Raw genomic sequence first — 26,296 nt, forward strand, 5'->3', positions numbered from 1 at the left:
GCAAAGTTTACTGAATTCTGCCAAAATAGATGATGAATAAGCCATCTAATTTTGTCAATTCGAGAGTAATCACCAGCATACTAAACCGGCAAAACGAGTGGTTAATGGAGCACGGGGAAGATACCTGATTACATAGAAACTCTCGTCGTTCCTAGACAGACGCACAACAAGGCATCACGTCGCGTTGTTGCCTGAAAATTAGCTGCAGAATTAGATACCACACCTGTTAGGTTTGTTTGTTTGAAGTTAAATAAGATTACTTCTTACCGAGGTATTGCTTGTCTCATAACCGTTGCCCATGAGGTATAGGGGCTGTATTTGTAAACACCATCTACATTATGGTTCAATAAGCTATGATAGCTTTGGCTCAGTGAATTGATAAGTAAAGTTCTTGAATTCAAAACCAGAATTGGATAGATTATACTGAATGGGCAATAGCAGGCCATACGTATATGCCCATCTGTTGACGACGACGGATTATCAGTGAGGTCCGGGAATAAATAAGACCAGCCTCTTATAACAAATAATTCCTGCAGTGCACTTACCTCAAGCAGTCCAACATGGATGTGAGGTTGATATTATTCAAGGTATTGTGACGAACTCAGCACCCGCTAATGTTGACATCTCGTCAGTGAAGACAGCCGATTCTTCAATTCAGTAATCCCCCTGATACTCAGTCCATCCGTTCATTACATCGTTTTCTTCCACAACTCAAGAGGGCAGCTAACATGAGATTTCCATTATGAGTTGCTTTTGATCTACTCTAACATATTCGTTTCTCACTACAGCGCGCCATTGTTGGTGGCGCCGCTGGGCAGGACCCCGAGATTGTGAATCTGAATGGATGCATAGTTGAAGCAATGTGATATCACATTCACATTCCAACTTTCCAACACAGCTCTCATAAACGTACATTGACCAAAGGTACATGCTAATTGTACCATCGTGTGTAATGGCTGGTTCCCTTTACTTTCGAAGAGATGAGAGCTGACACAAGCGGACTCATGGCGATGACATGAATGACAAAATTAAAGACTGCGCCAGAATATTCTACAGCGCATGGTATATATTCAATCACAATACATACAGTGACGACTTTCATCTTCTTATTCCTATTAGCCAATCAATAAGATCAGGCAAGCCACCTTGTGTTTGCAGAGTGAGAGTCACGCCCACATAAGCACACAATCGCCTCCGATTTACAATGCGAGCGACAAAACATACTTTCTCAATCTCAAAATCGATGTCACTGTGCCCCTTAGAACGCGAACTCAGAGCGAATGTCAATAGGCATCGATCATCTTTCTTGTCCCATATCTTACATTTTACTATTCACCGATGCGGCTTACTTTGAGTATCCCCAACGATACATGTAAGGTGAATGTAGGCGATCATCCATACATACTACTAAATACATGATTATCTCGCAACAATATGTTGAGGACATACGAAATGAGCTGCTGTTATTTTGGATTTTATTTAACCTCAGGGTGCATTTGCTTGCTCATCGAGTTGCTCAAACTCAACTGCGATCATGACTCTCTCAAAACAACACACCATCCGATCAACGATGTCAATTTTGATTGCACGACACATATCGGGCCATTGACCACGACATCACGGAAACTCACTCTGGCATATTTAGGAAGCGAGTTCTCATTGAACAGCACCCACTCATTAATTTGTCATCGCCCAAGCATCGGTTCTCATATTTTCTCACCAGCGATCATGACATATGACATATGATTGAGATTTTCCACGTGATCATAAGCAGGGTATTTGTCTCACTACGTTTCTGACCTGAACACATATGGCACAGCAATTTTATAATTTTTGCTTGTTGGTGCTATCTTCAATCCCCGTCTTCAATGCCAGTGAAAGCAATATGATCGCAAGAATTACCTACGCAGGATACACTCAGCAAATATGGGGGTTGCAATGAATGAGTGTATTGACCATTCTATTTCACAATTTATACTCATAACTATATCTCGCCCAGCTTGAAATTCACAGCCAATCACGATCAATAGGCTGTGTTTACGACGTTTCATTCGATCCAGCTGAAACCATTTCCAGACTCTATCTTCTTACCTCTCCAGGGTAAAATTTGGTTGACAAAAGTGGCCTGTCTTACTCAAACAGTACAACTCATGAATCTTTTCTTACTAACTGGCTATTTTTTCGATTTTCACGACAGCTCTCTTGAATACATTTAACCACCATTGAGATGTGTATGATAAGAATCCCACACCAGACAACGTAAAGGGCGATATGGGAAATCATACCACAACATGGCTATGAAATGAGTATAAATGTTAGTCACATAATCCAATTAGCTCAATGAATTCCATTCAAAAAGGATTGTCAGATTCAGCCTTCACAAGAAGGTCTTATAAGATTGACGAGACAGGTGCGATATCCATGGTTAAAAACATGCATTGAGAGATACGGTGAACTCAATTGGCGCATGACCACGTTGAGATTTGATGAGACAATTCGTATACTTCGAAGAAGCAAACGATGATACATACTCGCAATCATTACGCATCTTGTAATCATATGATTCACATGCAGACTTTCTTCTTGATCAGGCAACTCACGGAAAGATGCCACAAGTCGGTATCTATTTGAAAGGCAGATTCTCCTTCGTCCTTTTCTTTCCTCCTCAATTATTATTGTCGGTCAACTACTTGATATTGGCCTGGCAAATTAATCACCATACAAATATCACACCACACTTCATCACCCTGAAAAGAGGTCTTCCACTTTGAGGCACTAGGTTTTGGGCTGTTCCCGTCTCCTCTCTCAAATTTCTTCAACCCCAGATAACTCAGGTCAACTTCCGAACTACGTCTTGACACTTGACTCGCCGACTGCCAACTCCATTCTTTCTCCACGTTTCGGAGGGTTCTACATTCCCAAAAATTTTTACTGCTTACCTGTCAAAACTAGGCGAGTCACTAGAAGCAAGTCAAGTTGCTTCCCTAGCTTCCATGGTGATGGAACGACACCTTCGCCACCTCCAGGGTCTCCACTGGGTATGTCTTCTTCCCCCGGTGTGGATTTGCTGATCATGTTTGTTTCGGGAAGACTTTCGAGAAAGATGTCAAAAATCATTCCGCCGTCGCATCGCTCGTATATCTCAGCTCACGCCCCCCGTAAGGACTCCGCGCCGTCAGTTTGCTAGATCCAACTTTAAAAAAAAATACATCTCGAGATCAGTCAGCTAGAGGTCGGATAATCCGTCCTCCAGGCAAACTAATCCATCACTGATTAGATCAAAGGAGTACTCCGCACTTGTGACAGATAGTGCAAGTCTCGAAAGAAACTAGAGCTTGGCCTAACCGTAGAATACTCCATATTTCATTTGTTCTTCGACTGGCTTTGTAGGACCCGTATTCCCGTAGCACGAAGCGCTTGCACTGACGCTAAATGACACCGATGATATGAGGGGCTTTCGGGGGGGCACCTTTGCTGAGGGGCGAAAAGGGGCTGCCTGACAAGGCTGATATAGCAGAGCAACAGAGGAGTTCATCTCGACAACAATGAATCCATTCATCAAGCGAGCTAGAGAGGAGTGGCGGACGCGGCCCATGTCTGATATGAGTATATTGGCCGAGGTTATGGCGCCCATTTGCGCATTAGAACCCACATCCCGACAAATCTCGGGGCAATAGTCTAAATGAAGGGTGGACGCTCGTGTCATGTCAGTCGTACGCGTATGTCCCTGCCGTGCAAGCCATCCGAGGAGAGGCGAAAGGATCTCCTTTAAACCCACTTTGTCATGACATGGTAAGCCAGCCATGTGCGCCCGTCAGTGAAGTCTTTCTAGCACCTTGCTTAGAAACGTGTTGCCATCGGAAATTCCGTACCTGTCATGGCCGTCATAGAGCAATCGACTGGGGAAAGTCTCTGACACCTTATCAAAAGAGATTGGAATATTTCATCTTCGTCAACCCCACCTTTATAACGGTCTAAGCAGTTCAGCTTCTGGAGAAAGACCAGAGGCCTAGATTGTCACAGGCACTCCATAAGAGCCCACAAGATGCTTCATGGAGGAGCAAGGACCCATGGACTTCCCCCCACGTTGGACCGTTTGGACAGTATACGCCCCGGTTTCGGGATCTTTTCGAGGATTCCGTTTGCAGTAACCTGTGCAGTAGCTGGCGGGGAATCACAGGAGTTGCATTGTGGTCTTTGCAAGTTGCTCCAGGCCCCACCTCGGGAGTGGTTTTGACAGCATCCCACCAGCAGTAGCCAGCAGCAGTAGCCGGACCAGTAGCCGGCAGTAGTAGGCAGCAGCCAGCAGCCAGCAGCAGCAGCATCAGCATGACCTGAGGACGGACGAGGGGGAAGCATTACAGCAATGATGACCTGCGATATCTAGACACAGCTCCGTGATGCCGGCACGCCTTGGCAACCACCTGTCAGCGGGATCCGGCAGTGTCTTGTCATGTGTCGATATCATATCAGAAGGCATCGTGTGGATTCGAGATCTGGGCACGGTCCCCTCGAGGCTCGAGCGGGGGGAAAGAGTTTGCGAAGAGGCCCAGCCAGAAAGAGTCGAGCCAGCCGGAGCCGAGTCAAAGCACACGGGAAGCGACGGGCACAAAGTCAATTCGCTCGCAAGAGGCTGAAGAAAGCAAGCCTCATTTCCCAAACAGGTTTCTGCACAAGGAGTGGCGAGGGATTGGCGGGCTAGGCCAAGTGCAGCCTTGAAAATCATGCTCAATATACGAGCGACGTAGTCAGCAGCTCGGACCGCATTTACCAGAGCGCCGTGCTTGTTCGGCGAAATGACCACCGAGCGGATCCCTGGGTACCAAGTACAGAGCTTTACCGTTCGTCGTGGCTCTTAGGGGATGTACAGCTACTCGACTCGCTTAGTCAAGAACAAGCAGGGATTGTCTCTCTTCTTTTCTCTGCTCCATTCCACTATCAATGCTCTGCAGGCGAGGGTCCCGTGCAAAAGATGGTGATTTTTCGGTGCCATTACTCATGCACGGACTGTACTAACATCCAACATCCAACATCCAACTTGCCGATATCCAATATATCCAAACCTCACATCACATGCAGCTAAGCGGGCATCGACGCTTGTTCAATTGTTCGCCGAAAGGATGGCGTCTGCCTATCAGTTCCCCTTCAACCCTTCCCCCCCTGCGGCCTGGCAATCGGCCTCCAACACGTGGATTCTTCTCTCACCGATGTTGCATCCGCTGTCTCTGGTGCATTCGCTTATGCCGATTGACCTCTGCAGAGTGTTCCGTATCGAATCAGGCTTCGTTAGCCTCGCTCTAGCACACTTACATGCATAACGCGCGTATGTACAACGTGCATACATGCATAAGCTGCAACCACAACGGGGCGACTTTTGCAACGAGCCTCCACCATCAGCCGCACGAGGACCAGCAACAATTGGATCGACGTCCCCAAATCCCACTTCCCACTTCCCGGCCCTCGTCCCACACCCGCAGATGTCAAAACCATCCCAGCAAGCTAAAGATAGCCGCCTGGTTGGCCGGCTCGGGGAACCGGGATAAACTGCCCGCGCGCACACAGAGGCGCATCCAGCAGCCACCGCCGCATCAGGTCATCGAGCAACGTCAAGGAGCCAGGCGGGAGGAGAAAGAAAAAGAGAGGGTCAGCTCTTTTTGGTTCCTGTCCTGTCCTGTCCCGTCTCCGTCTGTGCCCGCCTGTCAGTCAAAGTTGATGCCAGCCACACAGGGACAGGCACAAGACGAACGAGGTAGGTATTTGTCACCATACCCAGTTCGAGTCATATCGCATGCTATGTTATACTACTCATACCATGCCGTAAAACTTGCGTCGGACAAAAGAAACGAGACGAGTCGAGACGAGATGATACTGGCGGCTCTTCGGAAGGATGCTAGTACGTGCTATACCTCTACTGTACTCGTACATATTTCCGTCAAGTCTTGTTTTGACACTTTTACCAACTCCCTGGTGCTGCATGACAAGGGTGCCAAACCCTGTGCTGTGGTGGGACAAGGATTGCAGACCCCTGCACCATCACATCAATCACACGCTTCCCAGAGCCATCTCATCAACCTTTATTCAGCTCCTCGCGCCATGTTCATACACGCCGTATGCACCAACAAGTTACAGACGGGGGGGAGACCTCACGAAATACGACTAAATCCGCGCAAGGATTCATCATGCCGTTAATATCCTTCACCTCCTATTCGTGCCGGCTATTTTAGTACACTTGCAGCGAGGCGAATGCTCGCTTCGCTCATGTTAGATTGACCATCGTCGACGAGTGCATGCGCTACGGCATACCAAGAATCGTCATGAGCATGGTTCTTGCGAAATGCCTCCAATGCTGTCTCGCCTGTCTGACTTCGCCTTGCATATTCATGTGCGCCCTAAACTCTATCACATTGCAACTCTGATATACGCGAGCTTAAAAAAGTGAGAATGATGGAAAATTTTGTTTCAGCTGGCACCAATTCTCATCGCATAACCCGAATCGAACACCCATGAATCTTGGGATCGCCAATCCAGGGCCTAGGGCAATGCACAAGGCTTTGCATAGACATAGCTTCGACGACTCCACCCGAGGACTGGTAAGTTCCGTGGCTTTCACTGTGTTGGAGGGGCAAATGGCAGCCCTGTGGCCAGTCAACCAAGGAACAACCCCTGGCCTTTTGGGGGAACCTTCCACATCCGTCACCGTCTCCCGTGCTCGTGGTCCATACGCGATGCTGGTTCCTTGGTGTTTCAGTGCTGTGCATCTTGTGTCCTGTCAGTTGTCCACTACCCAAAACACGGAGCATAAAGTCTTGTTTTTTATTCTCTCGTACGAGAGACCCTCTCGCCAAACACAATAGCACGTTACATGCCATGGTTTGCCGAAACAAGTCCTAGCCTGGCACGCAAAATCTGATCATCGCCTTGCGTCTTCTGTCACTTTTCCCCCCTCACCCTCACCCTCATCCCCCAGCCGAACTATATGCAGCGGCCGCATACAAAAGTATCTCTTACACTATTGTTATTCACCAACTACCGCTGCCAAAGCTACGGAGCACCTCCCCGTATCACCTCCTCTTATATTAACCTTTGAATTAATTTTGACTACTGCACAAGAAGCTCCATCGGATTAGACTAGCAGGTCTGTCTGTTTTTTGATATCCTCGGTTAATGGCTTATTTGCATTGCCCGGCTGCCCGGCTCTCGCAAGGCAGTCCTTGATCCTAGCCGGATCGCTATACGAACTACGAGAGGTCAGCCAGCAAGCTTCTGAAAGATGTCACTTATACAGATTTGAGCGCCAGGATCTGCTCAGCTGGATTCCCAAAAATCCTAGCCAACACCCAACATCCGAAAGACCGTGCCAAGCCGAGGGGGGTGTGGCGGTTCCAGGGTTGAATCTTCTTCCCTTCTTGGGACACTAACAGCAACCAACAGAGGGCGGTTATTCTCCAACAATTGCCTACTTGGTTTACAGCAACGCATCATGCCCAGACAGCCAGACCGCCACATCGACGCTTCTTTCTCCATTTTGGTCCTATCTCGCTGCTCGCTCCAAGTATTTTTCCAGACGCCTTGCGTCTCAACTTCTCGATGTGGCAGTGCGAGGCAATTTCCCCCATTGGCGCGCGTGCCCGCCGCGATGACCTCAGGCTTAAGCCACAACTCGCCTCTTTTCTGCCCGTTTGACTTCTGACAGAGGTTATTTCTCAAGGGGAAAAAATGTATCTTTTCTTCCGCCAAGCGCCTGGTGGCAGCGACCGTGCCGTACCGGCGAGGTACTTGGCTCATCACTCGTCAACGGCCATTGGCTAACCTTATACCGTAGTCGCAAGTCAGAGTTTGCTCTTTTCGTAGATGAAACTCCCCTCCCGAGCGAAGGCGGCAGATTAGAGAGCAGAGGCGGCAGATTAGAGAGCCGTGAGATTAGAGAAGCCGAGTTCTGTGTTTTTTGTCATTCAATGTTTTGCCCCCCGCCGAGAATTGTGCCTATCCACCCGACGACTTTGCTGTCAAGTCCGCATCTTTGAACTTTAAAACCTCAATTTACGACCCGGTGTAGTGCCCCGAAGATTCTCCGGTCCGGTTTTCCTTAATCGCGACATCATCTCGGCGCATCTTGATACGTGTAAATGGAGTAGATGGCGCTTTATGCCCCCCAAACGGGGTTGTTCGAGGACCACTTCTTGTGCGCCATACTTGTGGGAATCCATTGCCACAAGTTACTTGCGCCCTCCTCTGGCTATTTTCCCCGGATCTCTGTAGATCGTCGTAAAAGAGCCCACATAACGAGTTATTGAACGCCTCACATATCACTTGGGAGACAAAATAGGCAAGATCGTACAGCTTCGCAAATCATGATGAATTTCGTGATGTCATTTAGTAATTACTACTGAGTATTATCCGTATAGAAACTCCCTTTTGTAGTGATACTCGCGCCCCAAACTCCGTATTAATACCTGTAAAACCTGTTAAACCTGCTATCCCTGTGTATACTCCCATTTAATGTATCCCGTTTTTTTAGTAATTCTTTTAAGTAGCTTTTTTCGTTATTCCCTTTTGGCCTTTAGACCCTCCGGGTTCATACACTGCCCCGCTTTAAGCTTCCGCCGCCCTGATGGCGCTGAAGAATCTCATCGCTCGAATGGGCCACCTCGCTCATAGGCGACGAGGCAACAGATGAGGGATCCGTAGATTTGCCTTCCCGGCTGGCAATGCCTCGCCCTGCAGCATCGGCTTCGTTCTTGAGCATGGTAGGTAGCTGGCGTCGCCTTGCGTTGATGAACCAATTGGAAATCTGATCTGCAAAAGGGGCGTTAGCCTCCAACCTCGGATCGGCGATTAGAGTTGTCAGAATACTTACTCATCTGCAGTCCAGTCTGGCGTACCAGTTCCTGCTTCTCATCCTCTGTAGGGTACGGGTGCCCCAGGTGCGCAAGGAACCAGCTCCGTAGCTTATCGGTCGTCTCCTTGGGCAGGTTGCCGCGGCGTTTTCGCTGTTTGCTCTCACCAGCCATGGCTCCCAACTCTCCATAGTGGCTTGTATGATTTGGCTCCATGTAGTGGGGATATACACCTGCTGAGTAGGGTGCTCGATCATAAGGTCGATTAGGGCTTGGAGGTTGTGACTGATAGTGGTTGTGAGTGTTGTAGTGGGTATAGTCTTGGCTATACGTTCTCGGGTACTCTCGAGAGCTGCTCCGGGAGCTATCCAGGCTATTTCGGGACTCATTTTCGAAATTCATTGTTGTCCGCAAGCTTGGTAGAGGCATGTGTGGCCTTGGCAAGTCTTGTACTTCCATTGGCGTAGGGAGAGAATAGGATGAACCAGGCGAGACTGTCGTTTCATGAGCAGGGGGCCATCTTTCTGAGGTCCTTGGTGCAGAAGGACTTTGGCGAGGAGAGATGGGGACTCGGTGTCTAGGGTTACGATGCACCCGTGGTACGTGTCTTTGGTGAGCCGCCTCCGCCTCTGCATCGTCTTCATATCTTCTCCGTTTGTGAGGTGAGGCGTTAAAGTCGGGAGACCTGAACCGGAAATCACCGCTGCCAAAGCGTTGTGACCTATCATCATTCCCCCTTGAACTCAAGTCAAGGTCTGGAAAAACCTAATACAGATCAGTAAACATATTTACACCACCAAGCAAGACAAGACTCTCTACCTGTTTGAGAGGAGGCAGTTGAATCAACTGCGCGTCAGCGTCAGTCCGTGGTTGAAACATTTCCCAGTCCCGGGAATGTTCAGTATTGCGAGTCAAAGCCCAAGGTTGTGAAGTGAGAACAGTCATCTCGGACGATGCTGTTGACTGGGGCCTTGGTTGGGAACTCGGGGGCTCTATCCTAGAATAACGAGGGTCCATAAAGGTAGCCCTCTGGCAGAAAAGTAAAAGGTTCAAGTCGAGGGGCAATGGCTGATACGAGTTTCAGTGTCAGCGAATGGGCCGAACCCCTCCTTTTTATAGCATCACAAACTTACAAGTATATGCCCTGACGTTCGACTTGATTGCGGAGATAAGATCGAAGGCGTAGATAATGACGTTTGATCGATGGGGTATATCGTAGCCTCCAGGCAGTGATGCAAAGCTAATCCAAGAATAAAAAGCCAGTTGGTCTATTATATGACACAAGACCACAGTACTCCAGAAGGCAGTATCGTATCGTCGAGTCAACGGGTAGATGCACCAAGCTAGCCTGGTTGCCAAAAAAGGGAATTGTTGAGAAGCGTGGTCCAAAACGTATGGGTAGATATCAACAAATTAAAACCGTTATGAATAACAAGCCGTGAGGAGAAGGTTCGTCGATATTAAAAGTGCCCGTGATTATAGAGAACAGCTGGTCATATACGAGTAGACCTGGGTATGCAAGTAATAAGTAGCAGAATCGAACAGTAGCAGAGCAGAGTCGAAATACGCAGTACGTAGCAAAGTGGGCTCGCGGAACTTAAAAAGAGCTCGTCGCATCATAGAGTGGTAGTAGCATGGGAGGATGGACAGCAATATAGACCCAGCCTTTTGCGATAGGAGCGGCAACATGGGTTGTTAGCGGCGCTGGATCCAAATGAAAAAGGGACGTCGCGACTCAGGCCAAGTGGCGCTGGTCTGACAGCCCACTATCCCCTGTGACTGGCCATACAAAGAGCAAATGTACCTCCAGTCAAGCAGTCGTCAGGCAGTCCAGTCAGTCTGCATGAGTTGCAAGCAAGCCCAGGGACAGCACGGTCGCCACAGACAAGGACAGGGGGGCCAAAGTACTCGTCAAGCCCCGACAGGCCCTGGTGGGCCACCGGCTCCACGGACCCAAAGCCTGTTCTGATGAACCTTCGATTTAGGGAAGCCAGATAGAATGGTCACAGAAACGCAGGCAAGCGCCTAGTGGGTGAGTGGGTTTGGACGGGGGGTGTGGTGTAGGTGTAAGAAGAAAGCCAAAGGGGGGGTGTTGTTAACTCAAAATGGTATTTCTGACATGGCCAGTCACCGAGCGACACAGACTGACTGCAACCCTTTCGGATGACGGGTTGGCAGCAGCCTTTCGTATTGTATAGCAAAGAAAAATTTTTATGGTTGAAGCACGGAATGGCCCGGTGGCTGTGGTGGCCTGTTGTGTATGATAGAGTAACTTCCTGTGTGGAGGTGAAGCTCAACACGTAGATATGTCTCCGGTATACAACATGATATAGAAGTTCTCAAAGGGCCGAACACCGGGGAGACTCCAAGCCCTGATATGTACAGGCATGTACAGGCAAGGTGGCCAGTGAGTGACAAAGGATACTATCTGTATCCGAACTGTGGCTCGGATCCGATTGTACAGTATATAAAGTACATGGAGGCAGATCTCCGCCGCCATTAGAATGCGTTGCTAGTATGGTCAGATCAGTGCTCCGTAGACGTGCAGCAGGTGGCACTGACCTATCCACGACTCGTTCCATGCCAACTGCAGTTCTCGAGACAACTACTCGTGCAAGTATGCGTAGGTAATTTATTCGAAAGACAAGCGTGTATCCGTTCATCTCCCATTGATCTTCTATACACCGGTGTACTTGTGCTAGTGTAATAATGAGACGCCAAGCGAAGGGAGAAAGCAATTCCAACGTTGCTGCAAAGCTCAGGGTAGTATGAGCTCTACGCAGTTCAGGAGTACACGGCGTGTGTGACGACTTGTTGGATCAATGAATCCCACTATCCATATCATCTGCGGTCCTAGCGGGCATGACTCCCTCCCTCTGAAGTCAATGGATGTAGCAAGCGATTGCCCGATGCGCAAGCGGTGTACTCCGTGCTTCGTACAGGTAGCTGTTTTGGGGTCGCGTAAGGATATCCCAGCCAAGAGCAAAGAGAGTCTCCATTTTAATACCCGATCGTCCAGCATCAAGGCTGCCCCAAGGGGAGCCGCTGAATCTATAGCGGCTGCGATGTGGGCACTGGCAGCCGAATTATATCAGATAGTGGGGAGGGCTAAGATGGCACAGGCCTCATACCATGCGAAGCGCGCAGTACCGAGAATGGAACGGAGTAATGCCAAATAATAGCATCCTGCACTCTGCGCCAGCGCAGATTGTCGTGATGCGAGAGCAGCCGATATAGACGACCCCAGCTCCAGAGCCACGGATTCAACCCGCGGTCCTGTACTGTATCAGGATATCTCCTCCTGTGTCGATCCAGTCTTTTTGGCGCCGAGGCCTCCCCCATAACCGGTGGGTTAGTGTTCAGTAATTTTGCTAGAGAGTCATGTCTCTCTGTCCCAGCTCCGCAGCACGCGCAGCTATACCCGGAAATATGGGTGCGCCGTTGACGCCACAAGACATGGTGAGCAGCAGCCTTTGGCAACCTTTGGGCGGCATGTTGCCCGCAAATTGCAGCGGCGTGGTTGCAAAAGCTGCCAGTTGCCGATATCATGTGCCATTTCCATGCCACATCCCCGGGTTCTCTAGAAACCTTCGCCTCCTCCGTCTAGACATCTCGTCTGACAAGTGCGTACTAGCCGTGGTGGCAAGTCAACTGCTGAAGTTGTAAGGCTAGAGCAGGCACAGCTCTTCATTCGCTCCCTCGTCACATCTCGTTCCCAACAGACATTTCACCTGCCTTGGCGGCTATCGTATTCAGCCAGCCTCGTGCATTGAGGAATTCTGCTAGTGGTGCACTTGTACCCCGCTGCGAGGGGCTTCAGACACGAGGAGCGCAAAACGCACGTTTCCTGTGAGACGATTGCTTCGCAAGTGATTTGATTGGAATCCTGGGTCCACCACAAGGAGCTGTCAAGATCAATCTTGTGCGGCCGCGCCTGACTCTGGACATCAGCCTGCCCGCGCGTACGTGTATTAACTAACCACCACGCCCTGTAAGCACCTTGTGCCTCGCGCTGGCTGTAGCACTTGGTTCCCGCAATAACCCCAAAGGTCCAAGTGTCGTCTCCGTGTCATACAAACTCGTACGAGGTAATTTGAAGCCCGCCATGCGAAGGAGCTTTTGCCACGACCACTGGCACCTGCTAGAGGCCCCATGCCCCCCGTCTTTCCCCCCTCGCACGCTGCGTTGACAGCGCTAAATGGATCTTTTTTGGCGCGACGGCTCCAGCGAAGCTCCTGGCCTCTCGACTGAAGTTGGGGGACCTGGCGATCTCTCTAGGGGCCAGATCGCTCGGCGTGGGTGACAGAACGAGGCCTAGACAGGTGGGGCCTTGTCATAACTTACTTGGAGCAATGGGCTGACGACGATGTGCTCGACTCGAGGCCTGCAAGCCTGTTGATTGATGGCCTGGCCGAGGCCAAAAGCCGACGACGGCAACTGGCAGGAGATCAATTTTCCGAGCCAGGGCGGCTGGAAATTAAAGTTGGCGTCCTGCGATTGGCCAATGTACGGAGCCAGTGTGCGCGACTTTTGTGTACTGTTGATTTTGCACTGTCAACCGCCCCTCAACAGTACCCGGCGGCTCGTCCCTTTTGGCCTGGCCAGCCCGTACAGCCGAAGCGCGAGCACAGTGCGCCACTTGCCACAACCCTTGTCACTGTGGCTGCTCGAAGCTTCAGCCCCTCCATCTCGACAACTCGACACTACTGTCAGTAATTCCGTATACTTGCAAGCTTGCCAAGGGTGAGGCGGTGATCGAGAACAGCTTAACGGCCTTATCTCTCGCAGCTAGCGGAACGTTGTCGTATTTTCTTTTGCTCAGGCAACCTCGAACGGCAGATACGATACAAACTGCTCGCCTTGCTGGTTGTTGGCGGAGACTGTACCAAAGAGGCGTCTCCCTCCACCCCCCTCCCGGTCCAGAATGACAGGTTTGAGATCTCCAAATCAGGCCAGGGCTTGCTCTAACTGACATGCTTTGTTCAAGCAGCTTCAGGTCCAGGTCCAGGTCCTGGTCTAGGTTCAGGTCCTTGTTCAGGTCCAAAGCAAGCACCTGCGTACGTGTCGTGCTAGTGTTACGTAGCATGTCCCGCGTCGACCAAAATAAAAGATGTCGCCATACAGGTACACGATGGAGACCACCAGGCCGCTCTCTTCCCAAGGATTCGCCATCTCAGCGTATACGTTGTTGCACAGCGGTGCTACTGCGCCGTTTCTCCGTACTCTCGCCAGTGGGGGCTACGTAAATAAGTCGTTCCTCCAAGGTATTTCCGGCTCAATGGTGAGCTTGCTGGTGAGACACCTGCACGTCGACCAGGCTCTTCCCGTTGGGCTAAGAAACGTCGATGAATATTGATCCACCGTGATCCGACGGCATGCGGACTGGGACCAGGTTGCAAGTGATGGGTGGCCTTTATGCCACAAGGGAATCTCGAGCCAGGGCTTCGCCTAGGCGAGCATCCTACTCGTACAAGGACATGGCATTACTCGTGCGCCTAACAACGTGCAAAAGCTTCCCAGTGGTAAGCATCATTTATTGCATATGTCCCACAGCTCCCAAAGTATCCATCGCTTAACTCCTCGAGCAGACTGGGGGCCAATATTCACTATAATCTGTGGGGCCGGGGCTACTCCAAAGCCAATGCGGCAGTAATTTTCTACGGGGTATCAATCATACGAAAAGTACGGAGCACCATACAGGCATGAAATACGGAAGCACCAAACAGAGCGCAGGCAATTCCTTGGCATACAGATGCCATTCGCAGTAGCGCCCGCCAGATCTGTTTGTGGTGTTCAGGAACGTCGGTAGGGGTTAAAACGCTACGCCGTCGATTCCTAGCTCTCATCGTCGACTTCAAAAGTTTCATATGGGCATCGAGCCTCGTCAGAGAAGCCTACATACTGTTATGCAGCGGTGCTGCTACCTATGCTCCACGTATGTACGCGCAATGTCCTCGCTAAACTCGTCAGTCATGGAGCTGACCCCCATCTTATGGCGGTTCCCAAGAAGATCCCCCCTCTTTATCATGCCGCTCTGCAACAGGTACGGTTACAGATACGGAACATCAGATTTAATGTTTTCAAAACAGACTTCGTTGCCAGAAATAGTCCCAAAAATAGCACGTCGTTTCGGCCAAAAATAAACAAGAGGACAAAGCTTCGAGGCTAGCATTGACGCCGTGAAACAACAAAGTTTTTGCAAAGCGCAAGTTTGATGCCCGCCTTCACCGAGTTCATTTGGCACACTCCGTTCTTGTGCACCTCCAAGCACCGCACATATTACACTTACAGGATGCAGACGCAAGTGGCACAAATAAAAAAGGAAAAAAGCCTTCCCAGCAAGGCACGTGGTACTGACAACGGCATACAAGTATGCTTCTCGTACATTCTTGGCTATCGAAAGTCAGGCTGCGTTTCACTTCACCTAACCTGGATCTCAGCTGCCCACATCGATTCCCGCGCTATCGGAGATGATTTCCTGAAACAACACCCATACGCTGGGATGCCTTCTGATTCGCTCGCTCTTCGCTCTACGCTAGGCCTGTTATTATCCTAGCTTGCTCAGCTCATCATCGGCTTGCGGGCGTGTCATTGTGCTAGAAGCGACAAGCCAGTGGGCCGAATTGGCCGGACGTTGCAGATTGACGCGATGCACCTAGTATGAGGACACCCCAGAGATCTCTTAATATCTTACGGTGGACACACAAGCTTCGTCGGCAACGAATGCCGCTGCCAAAATACCCCGTCTCGCGGCACGTCCCATCAGAAAGACATTTGAGTCTGGCAGGTTGCTGAGAATCCCGAATGCTTACAAAGTAATCCGGACCAGTCCATCGGATCAGGAAAAAAGGGCCAAGACGGGCAGAAGTTACCCAGCACAAGTGTGCATTTCTTTCAATGCTGACGCCTTTTGCCATGCTCCATCCACTATTGCCTATTTGGCCCGTCGCTTCTCCGTAATACTACAGAGTTACTGCCCGTGATTTGACCATACTTGTACATATGGGGTGCTCTGTGCGAGGATGCACAAAGTAAAGAATCGGGCGCAATGCCGGCCCTGACCAGGCAACAAGAGGTCTGGTGACAGCAAGGGCAAGCATCCCCTACCCACACTCCCGAAGCAACAAGGGGGCCGTGCATTCGCAAGCCCAACTCAACTTGGCAACAGACACATTCTGCAATCCAACAGCTCCTAACAGCTCCTAACAGCTCCTAGAGACGAGACACGCAAGGCGGCTACCAGGGGCTTCTGGCTTGTACGCCACACCCCGCGAAGCCACCAGAGGCTCCTAACCGCAGACCGACACAACAAAAACATCTAAGCCTCAGCTGTCATAAGACGACGGCCATGCAAAGGACGGAGTGCTGCAACTCGATATGCACAATGATGATGCTCGAGCTCCTTTCTTCTTCAGCTCGTTTAGAAGCGACTAATTCCAACTCAGATTTGAAAATGTGATACTGTACTCCGTACCAGGCATGACCAAGCCGAGGACTTCTAAAAATAAAACACGACTTTGTTAGGACTCCTCCTACGAGGCTACGAGCATCAAGATCAGCCAACACCCAGTCGTTCAGGGGCAAAGCCCAGTGTTATTTATGACAGGCACCAAGTACTCCGTACTATTGCGGTTACTGTGGGATCTTCCTAATGCCCGCCAGCGTTGTGATTTCGAGCCGTCTTTAGCTTCCATCCCGAGCGTCTAGTTGTTGCTGCACATGCTTTATGGTGCTGACACCTTTGGCACCGGACATCTGGAGCAGCGGTAAGGGGCCACATTGGAAAGATCAGCCAGTAGCCGGTCTCCGGATCATCAACGAAAAAGATGGAATACCACGCCGGATACCGACATGCCTTGGCACCTTCTCGACTTGATCCAGCGGCTGCTACTCTCTTTGATGGTCGCATTCACCGCTTCTGAGCAACCATGGTCTCCATGGGCTAGTTCCCGGAAGCGGGTTCGGAATCTGGTGAAAGAAGATCGGCTGCTGTCCTGAGCACAACATGACATGTTATCGTAAGAAGTGATACCTAGGTAGGGGATAGAATCCTGCTCTTGGGTTGTCATACAAAGTACTCTGGAGTCGAAATCTTGTACCAAATGGTGTATTCCCTAACTTTCAATATAGCTCAGAGCGCATCTGCCCTACATGTCAGCATTTGCAATACTGCGGACAAGTGCGCCCGCTCTGTAAGATGAGCCAGCGAGTGCTCATCAGTACATGTCATCACTGTTTCGGTGTCTTGACCTGTTAAGTACATGGTTGAGTTTAGCAGGGTGGTGCCTTGTGACAACCAATTCATGGAGAACTCCTTCAACCGAATAGGGAAATCATCAAGGTATAGTCTCGGTGCGAATCGCAACAAAGTCTTATTCTGTAAGAGCGGAATTCATCCATGCATCGATGCGGGCAACCGAAACATCCGCCAACCACTTGGTTTCAGAGCCTTGTCATTGCATACAAGCAAAGATCGATAATTCCCAGAGATAGGGTTTTGTCTCGGATAACATGTGTCACGGCATGGACCTACACGAGCTCGCGTGCGTCGTCGTGCTACCTACTCAGAGATAAAGTCTCCAAGAGGGCTACTCTGTGCATGCCACTAATGTCCGATATTGCCTTGGATACGACTATACCAAGTACTACCAGGGGGCGAAGAGCGAGTGATTCCTCCACTGTCCGGCTCACGATTAGATTGTCAGTCAAGCCATTTTGCTTGGCACAAATGGGAGAGGATCTTCGACTCCTTCGTTTGCAGATCAGGCCATTTCTCGCAACGCAGAGATGCGATTGGACTCCTTCAAACTAATGGCAATCTATATGTATATGAATCTTTGCCGGCTGGGATCTGGAAACGCAAGGAGGCTGTGCCTGTTTTTCACCCTACTGCTGTGTGTGAACATTGTACCACCAACATGTTCTACGTGACCCTGTGCTGTGCCATCCCGAGAAGTGTTCATTCAACAACGTGGTGGTGACGGGTAGCTGCGCAAGTTCTCCAAAACCATCGATAACCCGTTCCTTTTCGTGTGACAGACTGGGGGAATCAAGATCTTATTGCTTTTTGTGTGCCTTGTTGATGTCTTACACCCGTCGTCATTGGGAGCACGGTGTAATCCTCGTATCATTGGAGTGCTCGGCATATCATGCAGCCTCTCTTTGCATCCAACATTTCACAGACGCACCACCAACGTCCCTGTTATGCATCTGGTGTTGCACCGGAAATCTGAAATGGTGTTGTAATGCTCTAGCACGAGGACACGGCAAACAGACGAAAGAAGCTACCCTTTTTTCTCTCTGCATGTCAAAAAAAAAAAGGAGCCGACAGACATGACACGGTTCTATAATAGCCTTGTTTTCCCAACCGTTCTGCCTGCAGGGCGCCTCGACTTTGCAATTGGGCTACGACTTGACACGGTGATCCCCGTGGTAGGGCTGCCTTGCCAGGGTGGTCGAAAGTCATTCATGCACGCTTGCCACCCTGCTTAGTGCCCGCAGGCATCTCAGCTATAGACCGCTGGTCATTGGCTCTGAGAGGTCAACCGGTGTGAGAAGCACATTTCTGTGCTGTACAAGGAAGACAGGGGTAATGGGCCTATCGGAGACAACCTGGCTTGGCAAAAGTGAGGCCATTGAGAAAAGAAGCAACTATGCCTTGTCGGAAAGAGGGGGGTTCGGCTCCGTACTCCGCTCCGTGCCTCGTGCATATTGGGATTTTGAGTGGTAGGGGAGGAGTCAGTCATTCTAATCCTGTTTTTTTTTCCCCTTGCCTGTTGACACCGGGAACAAATATGGGGAGGGGGAGAGGGGGAGAGGGGAAGGGTAACCCCCCCGTTATGCGCGAGTACGGATGACAGGTGCATGCAAAGTGGGAGCTTTGAAAAGAGACAACTACTACCTTGGATAACGGGAGCAGAGCATTGGTCGATTGGGGGTGTGTCGACTGGCATGAGATGATATATTCGGATTGTGGGTTTGCTCTCAATACCTCCTTTGTTTGGCAAGCATCCCGAAGATACTATTGGATGATGTGTTTTTTACCCTTTCAGGGGTGGTTATTTTTCCGTTGGACAGGCGAATTCAATGCTGGCTCGATTGGAACGCCGTTTAACGGGCGGTGCCCGCGCTTGAGTTTGAACGTTTCACATAGATGGCATGCGGGTTGTCGTTCGAGTTTTGACTACATACAGGGCGCGATTGTCCGGGTTTACGATTTTGTGAGATGTCGGATATACAGAATTTGACAAATGATGAATGGTTGGGATTTTATCATGGTTGTTCAGGAGGAAAATAAACTCACGTAATATTTGCTTCAATATTGGACCGGCGTTCAAGCTCTCTGACGTGAGCAGCGGTCCGGGCTGGCATACAATTTAACTTCAGTCTTGCCCTTGTGCCTTGTCATCAAGCGGGTAAATTTGACATGTGTGGATATGCGGATGCAGATGTATTTATTATACATTGTAGGGATTCATGTTAATTCCCCGGATGGGCTTGACTTGGAATGTTCTGTGGTAATTAGTAAGGACATAAGCTGACGCGTACCTGCACAAAAAGAGATAAGGTATAACGGTGAGGAGAAAAGCTCAGAGTATCATTGTCGTCCTAACCTATATGACTTTTATACAAGAGACGAAAAGCACCAATGAGCCCTATGACCAGAAGTAGGCTTGGTTCTCGAGCTGTTTATAAACGACAACTAAATGACCGAGCAAGTCAGTTCATTAGCAGCGCTGGTGATCATTCTATGTTATATCGCTTTCTCATTAATACCTCACATTGTCTATAATAGAAAAGAAACGAAAGTTAGAAAAGTGGATGATCGCCAAGGGTAGTAACTATTGTTCTCTCTGAATTCCTTACCTACCTATGCCTTACTACACATAGAAGATCTCTGTGAAAGAGCGATATTTTTATATCACCACCCTCGAGTTTGGCACATAATGAAGTGCATGGCTTCTCAAATCTCACGTATAGTCTGAGAGAAGAAGGCGGTAGGGTAATATGGTAGGTGGTTATGAGACAATTGGAATGATGGACAAACATCATCCCATATGAAACTATTCTGCTACAAATCCAACAAATACATGAGCTTTCAAAAAAAGGCCGCGACTCTCATTGACCGAATCAATTGGTCTCCAGCTGCCATCACTTCCAAGTCAAAAGGCTAATAAAACATCTTTATTTTTGTAAAAAAAAAAAAAAAGTTGGAAAGAAGACGTGTATTTTCCAAGGCAACCCAACGCCGTCGATTTTATATCCAAAGCTTACATCCGTGGTATCATCATACCCCAAAAACACCTAGAAGTGCTACCCGAGCACATTAATGCCAGAAATCCATAATCTCTTCATAAACTCATCCCATGCCCTATGCTTTATGCCCGCCTAAACACCTTATTTAACAAACCACCTCCGCGTCCTCTACGCAGAGGCTCATCTCCAGGACTCCCCCTTTCTGTTGAGAGCTGAGTTCCAGATCGTGCAACGCCAGTAGAGCCGCTACCCTTGGTAATTTCAACATAGTCATCACCATCCTCCACCTCTGGAGGAGGAGGAGGATCAAAATAGCCCTCAGCAGCCAACTTGGAGCTGGTCGGCATTTGCTGTGGTGACGGTTGATGCGCGCGCATTTTGTTGAGACCACGGTCAAGATATTCGACCATTGGCGCTGTTACGTCAGAGTTATCGTACCATGATGGATCCCTGCCGGCCTGAACATCTTGTATTTTTCGATACAAATCGCCACAACGAGCCATTAGTTCTGCTTCCAACTCATGCTCCTGGCTCTCGACGAATTCTGTCCTCTCAGTGGTCCGTGTCGGAGATGATGCATTCGTACGCGATCGGTCCTCTGCTTCTACATGAGCAAGCCATTGCGTATATTGCTCATAGTTTTGTGTTGGATCGACAGCGGCTTCGTTAGACGACTCCCCACCTTGCTGCTCGGCGCTGCCAGCCTCAGCATTCTTCTTGCTATCCACAATGTATTGCCCAAAAGATGCACTAAACTCGCGGTAGTGGCCTTTGAGAACAAAACTTCTCCCCGTCCATCCGAACTCAGAGAGCTTGTGCAGTAAGGATGTTGCCGAGGGGCATTCCCATGCACTCTCCAATCCGCGAGAGTAAAACACAATGCATCTTGCTTCTTTCCATTTGGAGAAATTCTCATGACCATGCTCTTCCGAAATAGTACGGCCAATCATCTCTGGCGAAGCGTCTTTGATGAAATTTTGAGGTACTCGAAGGTTTATAGCATCGCGGATGTGCGATCTTTGGTAATCTGAGGGCGATCGGATATCAAATAAGAGAGTCTGTCCAGGCTGTGATATTTCGAGTAGCCGGCTGAGGTCTGCTGGCAAGATCAACAGCGGGCCCCCTTCTTCATTAAACGGCATGCCGCCAACTTTCATCGTGGCCAGCCTGTTTGTGACCAAGTCTCGTTCGCGCCGGTGGTGGAACCATAGCCCGAGGTGGAAAGGCTCTATTCCAAGGTTGGAAGCGAGGAAGGCACTCTCGCCATCATTTGGTAGCGGTTGTTTCTGGTAATAATCCTCTAGGCGCTTTTCGACGTGCGCAGAGAAGCTTTGGGGCTCCGGAACATCGGTACCGCCAAACGTAGTGCGCCTTTGGGTTTGTTGTTGGTTGAGAATCATTTGCCTGGATATCACCGGGCTGGTGCTGAGAGAGGAAGAGCCTGCATATGTAGCGGGAAGAGAGGTTGCGGAGCTCATGGACCTGGAAAACGGTAGTTGTCGGCTTGATGGAGATGACGAGAGAGCTGGTCCTGGCTGCGGCGTCCCAGGTTGACTGGACGGAGCTGCATTGCGAGCCGATCTCGCATCTCGAGCGGCATTGTTGAAGCTGAACGAGCTTCTGAACGTCGGCGCAAAGGTGGTGCCAGAGACGCCAGATATGAAAGAGGCTGTATCCGGCCCTACTGTCTCTGATTGGAACCGTGATGCCGGGACGGCAGTAGCAATTGGGTTCTGCTGTGGTTTCTGTGCTGCTATGTTGTTGGAGCGAATAAAGGCAACGAAGGAAGTAGCCGGATCCTCCGGTAGCATATCCCAAATCATGACAGGCATTGAGACCAAGACCATTGTAGAGTGGCTTTTGAAAACACCCTGGATCTTGACATACCGGGCCATGGCGGGGAAGGCGTTTAGCCACTGTTCCCAAGCATTGATATCTAGTCTTTGATCATCCTCCAATGCCAATGATATCATTACATGAGGTGTGTCCTCGGTAGGCTCATTTGGAACGACATTTCCGACTAGGGCATCTGCAGGACTTGCCGCCCGTCCACCAGCCGTCACCATGGGCGGTGGTGTTAGGCCACCAACAGGGCCTCCCATGGGCTCGAGATCATGGTGGGAGGGGGAGGGAATCGTGGGAAGTGAGAGAGATCTCTTCTCCTCCGGCATTGTCCTAGACAACTCGATGCTTGGCGCTTTATGATTGGCCGTCATCATAAAGTGAACAGGCGTGGACCGGGCCTCGAAATGCTTGCCGTTGATGGTGATGGGCCTTGGATGCTTCAGACGTGCGAGCACCTCGGCGTGGAGCATAGCGGCGGAAAAGACTCGATGTCGCCATTCCTGCAAGACCTCGATGAGGGCGTTTGTGAATGAGTACCTTCCAGGATCGGGGGCGATGGCGTCCCAACTGGACGCTGAGATGGTCTCAGTGATGCTGTTGCCGGTGGGGAAGGTCGCGCTGGCAGCTCCGGCGCAGCAGTCTAAGAGGATGAGAACGTCGGATTTTGACCGTTCCAAGAGTGTTTGAATTGCGGACCATCTAGGCAGTATCAGTGAGGGGGCCTCTTTGGATAAAATTACTTGAGAATTACTCACTGTAGCCAAGGCGAGTCGGGATCCCGTGTACTATTGAAGCCATGTTAGAATGAATATCTCTGCTTGCGCCGAAACCAAGAGATGTATGAATATGTGAGGGAGAGAAGCTGCGGTAATACTTACGCACACCACGTGCTTTGCCTTGATTCATCAATCCGGGCATGGCCACCGTAGTAAAGAATGAAAAGAGTATCAGGCGATTCGTGGTCCTTGATCAGTTGGCCAATTCTCATCATGAGCTCCAGATGAGAGTTTTCCGACGGGATTGAAAAGATGTCGGTGCCAAACGCATAATCATCGCGCATACACTTCTCCAGATCCTCGAGCTCGGGAAGGACAAACAGATCGTCGGAACCCCAGTGCACAAGCAGTGCCTGTACATTTTTGTAGCGTTGCGATGCCCGACCTCGATTTGGAAACGCCCGCGCCGCCGACTTTGGTCACTGTCAGACTGTCTCTCGCCAAACGACACAAGAACAGAACAGGGGTCAAACGCACATCTTCGAGCCTCTTGGCAAACTGGCCGATATGCTTCACATGGAAGCTGGCACGGCTGGTGTCATGCGTTGCAGATCGCGCATGTACATCTCGCGCCATGCCCTGTCGCACTGGATGTGAGCTCATTATTCGCTATATCGCTCTCACAGATTCACATTCGCATATACATGCTCAATCGACACCACAGAGAACCGGGGGGGAGGGACAGGGAGGATCCAACATACGGGAGCGCCGTTTCTTATACCAACTCCATCCTCGCGGCCGCGGATGGTGACGTACGGCTGGCCGCTCATTATTTGCTGGACGAGTAGTCGGACTGTACTCGGATCGCTTGGTCCTGGACTGAACTGAAGCAAACGATCGGAGACTAGCTGTGGGCTTTCCCCAACTTCACCCCACATGCATCTGACTAGAGGATTATTATCGCGTACTCCGAGAGTTGAGGAATGGCGGTTGGAACGACTAGCATGGATGGAGAGAGAGAGAGATTTTGAAGAGGAGCATCGCGGCCGAGGAAAAATACGAAACAAACAGCGTAAATTGAGGCCGGCGAAGAGAGACTTTGATGTCAAAGCCAAGTGGAGTGAGGGCCGTTGCACGTGGATCAGCAGCCCGTTTTTGGCGGCCTTCGGTGAGGTGTCAAGTGAAGGTGCTGGCCTTGCCACAAGCCACTCGGTCCCCAAAGCGGTTTAGCGACGTTGCACCTTGAGCGCCCTACTTTTTGTGAGGCTTTTGAGGATTGAAGCTGTTTAGAGCTCTTCAGCGGCCGCGCACCAGCCACAGCAGCAGCATTCAGCCCGGCCACTAACACAAGATGCTGACAGCTGAAGCATCAATGCTCTGCTGTACTGTAGCACACACGCAGCAGAAGGATCGGTAGCTGACCTGGTCCATCCTACTCAGATCGCACCAGCCACAGACAGGCACGATTCATGCGTCGGTGGCCCAAGGAGGAAATCCTGCTTGTGTCCCCCGACTCCAATTGCCCGAGCCGCAAAAGATCCTCCTGACGGCTCCCGTAAAATAGTTGCCCAAACAGGCCACCGATTCTGCTCTCCCTACAGGGAACAAGCCTCTTCTACATGATCTGCAGTTCATCATACTTGATTCATATTAAGGTACGCAACTTATAACGCCAATCGTCAACCAACGCCGGCACGCTATGCCCGAAACAGGCCCGTCTCCTGCTCAGTGGTGTCTTATATCTCCGGTTCAGATGTGATTCGTTCCACACGCTGTCTTCTCTTCTCGGTGAACAGGAAGCCTGTTAGTGCCTCGAGGTGTAACAGATGGCCTCTGCGCAGGTATACAAACGTTGCATAAGCACTACTGGCTGAGGCAACGGCGAGGGTCGAGATGAGCGACGGCCACTTGAACTCTTCGGGGCGGGAAAAGACAATCGTGGACGCAAAGGCGAGAAGCTCAAAGGCATTCTGCCACGCGGCCTCGACGGAAGAGAAGACGCCTCGGTTCTCGGCTTCAACTTCCTGATGATGTTGTTAGTTGTTTTGAAACCGCGACATTGTAATGTGTCCTTGACTTACCTCTTGGACAATGAGCTGGACGCACAGGTCAAACCCTCGCAGCCCCAAGCGACTCAACACCGTGCCCCCAACAAGCCCGCTCGCAGAGATGAGCGAGTCCTTTCCATCAAATTCCCAGAAGATACACACTCCCACAACCAGCATGATGACTTGCCAACTACTCATCCAGAGACCCGCTCTTACCGGTCCAATTCGTCCCATCAGCCAAGGTGCCGCCCATGTGGACAGCACCTCAAATGTCACGCCAAGTGTCCTAGCAATGCCGATCTGCATGGAGGAATAGCCTGAAGAAAGGAGATATGTGACCATCTGGCCCCCAAAACTGAGAACCGTAAAATATAAAATCGCGCCTGCAATGGACGGGAGGAATGCCGGGTGCTTAAAGTACAGTGAGAAATCCTGTACAGACTTATTGAGCATGGCAATCACTGGCTTGTAGACCGTATTGTAAAAGGTCTTTGAAGTGTGAGATGGCTCTTCTTGTGATTTAATGCCCCGCTGTAAGGGCCCCTTGGCTCTTTGTAGCTCCGGAATGTCAAAGTAAACTCGAGCGATGGTAAAGTATTCGATGGGGAGAGTTGCCGCATTCATAGCGCAATTGGCAATCATGGCCACCTCAGAGGATTGGGCGTCTATCAGGGCAATAAATAGCGGCCCAAATAGCTTGCAGAGCAGATCAATTCGCCGCATCTGAGCGTTCATGACTTGAAGGGCGTCTGGGTTTCGTTCGGATACAACCACAACCTAGCACGTAGTCAGATGTGTTAGCACAAACCTGGAACAAATAAATGGGCAATAGCAACCGGCTCACCCAATCCTTTTCAACAGAGACTAGATTTAATATCGAGCACAATTTCTCCACGCAGGCAAAGAGCGTGACAACTGCCAGTAGCCCTGCTCTTACACTAGAGGTGAGTGGTATATCGGCCGCTAATACATAAAAGACGGCGCAAGACGCTGCAACTACAATTCTCTGGAAAACTGCCATGTATTAGGAAGCGAGTTTATCATAAAAGTAGTTTATTATGGCTTACCAATAGAGACACGAACGACTTGAAGTCGGTTTCCCGTATCAATGTACCACCCAACTGCCGGCGCAAAGACAATAGCAGAAAGGCCACGGACAAGAGCATAAAGGGACATTGGCAGCAAGGTTCCCGGGAAAACAGCTGCCAGGTAAAGTACGGCTCCGAACTCGAAAACCCTAGAGTTCCAAGTCGATAAGAAGTGTGACACGTAGAGTCGACGAGCGACTGAAGCTGAGACATGATCGTGTGTTGGGTGAATGTCACTTAAGCTCAGCAACGCCGTTTGCTCGTCGATGGAAGCCATTGTGCAAATTTCACGAGCAGAATTTGGTTAGAATTGAAGATACGCTCATACTAAAAACTATATAAAGTAAAATACAAGTGCACAGTATTTGTTGCCTAGGTATTTATATATGTTCCTTACATTTAAAGCACTGGCTGTTTAACATGCAGAGTCTGAGTTTGCCTCACCGTCAGATGGCCCATTTGGCCAAGCATTTCGGCTCCATGTCAAATAAAGGTGCTAAAAACGC

General features: G+C 50.0%; 5 protein-coding genes across 5 annotated transcripts; 1 reads left to right on the forward strand and 4 right to left on the reverse strand.

The window, feature by feature from the left end:
• Positions 1 to 8,341: 8,341 nt before the first annotated feature.
• Positions 8,342 to 10,478, reverse strand: V8C40DRAFT_245259 (homeobox domain-containing protein). The gene is made up of 4 exons (XM_083215844.1): positions 9,971 to 10,478; positions 9,657 to 9,905; positions 8,858 to 9,602; positions 8,342 to 8,796 (listed from the first exon to the last, which is right to left on the reverse strand). The coding sequence occupies exons 2-4, from the start codon at positions 9,852 to 9,854 to the stop codon at positions 8,576 to 8,578; spliced, it is 1,164 nt and encodes a 387-aa protein (XP_083073016.1). The 5' UTR covers positions 9,855 to 9,905; positions 9,971 to 10,478; the 3' UTR covers positions 8,342 to 8,575.
• A 3,590-nt stretch (positions 10,479 to 14,068) lies between these two features.
• On the forward strand, positions 14,069 to 14,454 carry V8C40DRAFT_223823 (uncharacterized protein). Its single transcript, XM_083212239.1, has one exon. The coding sequence runs from the start codon at positions 14,213 to 14,215 to the stop codon at positions 14,411 to 14,413; it is 201 nt and encodes a 66-aa protein (XP_083073017.1). The 5' UTR covers positions 14,069 to 14,212; the 3' UTR covers positions 14,414 to 14,454.
• A 1,572-nt stretch (positions 14,455 to 16,026) lies between these two features.
• Positions 16,027 to 16,889, reverse strand: V8C40DRAFT_245266 (uncharacterized protein). The gene has a single exon (XM_083215845.1). The coding sequence runs from the start codon at positions 16,744 to 16,746 to the stop codon at positions 16,486 to 16,488; it is 261 nt and encodes an 86-aa protein (XP_083073018.1). The 5' UTR covers positions 16,747 to 16,889; the 3' UTR covers positions 16,027 to 16,485.
• Positions 16,890 to 19,909: 3,020 nt separating this feature from the next.
• On the reverse strand, positions 19,910 to 23,778 carry V8C40DRAFT_245271 (uncharacterized protein). Its single transcript, XM_083215846.1, has 5 exons — positions 23,416 to 23,778; positions 23,192 to 23,293; positions 22,817 to 23,127; positions 22,694 to 22,723; positions 19,910 to 22,637 (listed from the first exon to the last, which is right to left on the reverse strand). The coding sequence occupies exons 1-5, from the start codon at positions 23,590 to 23,592 to the stop codon at positions 20,216 to 20,218; spliced, it is 3,042 nt and encodes a 1,013-aa protein (XP_083073019.1). The 5' UTR covers positions 23,593 to 23,778; the 3' UTR covers positions 19,910 to 20,215.
• A 225-nt stretch (positions 23,779 to 24,003) lies between these two features.
• Positions 24,004 to 26,259, reverse strand: V8C40DRAFT_245273 (uncharacterized protein). Its single transcript, XM_083215847.1, has 4 exons — positions 25,770 to 26,259; positions 25,547 to 25,716; positions 24,736 to 25,479; positions 24,004 to 24,678 (listed from the first exon to the last, which is right to left on the reverse strand). The coding sequence occupies exons 1-4, from the start codon at positions 26,065 to 26,067 to the stop codon at positions 24,391 to 24,393; spliced, it is 1,500 nt and encodes a 499-aa protein (XP_083073020.1). The 5' UTR covers positions 26,068 to 26,259; the 3' UTR covers positions 24,004 to 24,390.
• Positions 26,260 to 26,296: the final 37 nt, after the last annotated feature.

Source organism: Trichoderma camerunense (genome assembly GCF_050948025.1).
Source record: "Trichoderma camerunense strain CBS 138272 chromosome Unknown V8C40scaffold_9, whole genome shotgun sequence".
Taxonomy (NCBI): domain Eukaryota; kingdom Fungi; phylum Ascomycota; class Sordariomycetes; order Hypocreales; family Hypocreaceae; genus Trichoderma; species Trichoderma camerunense.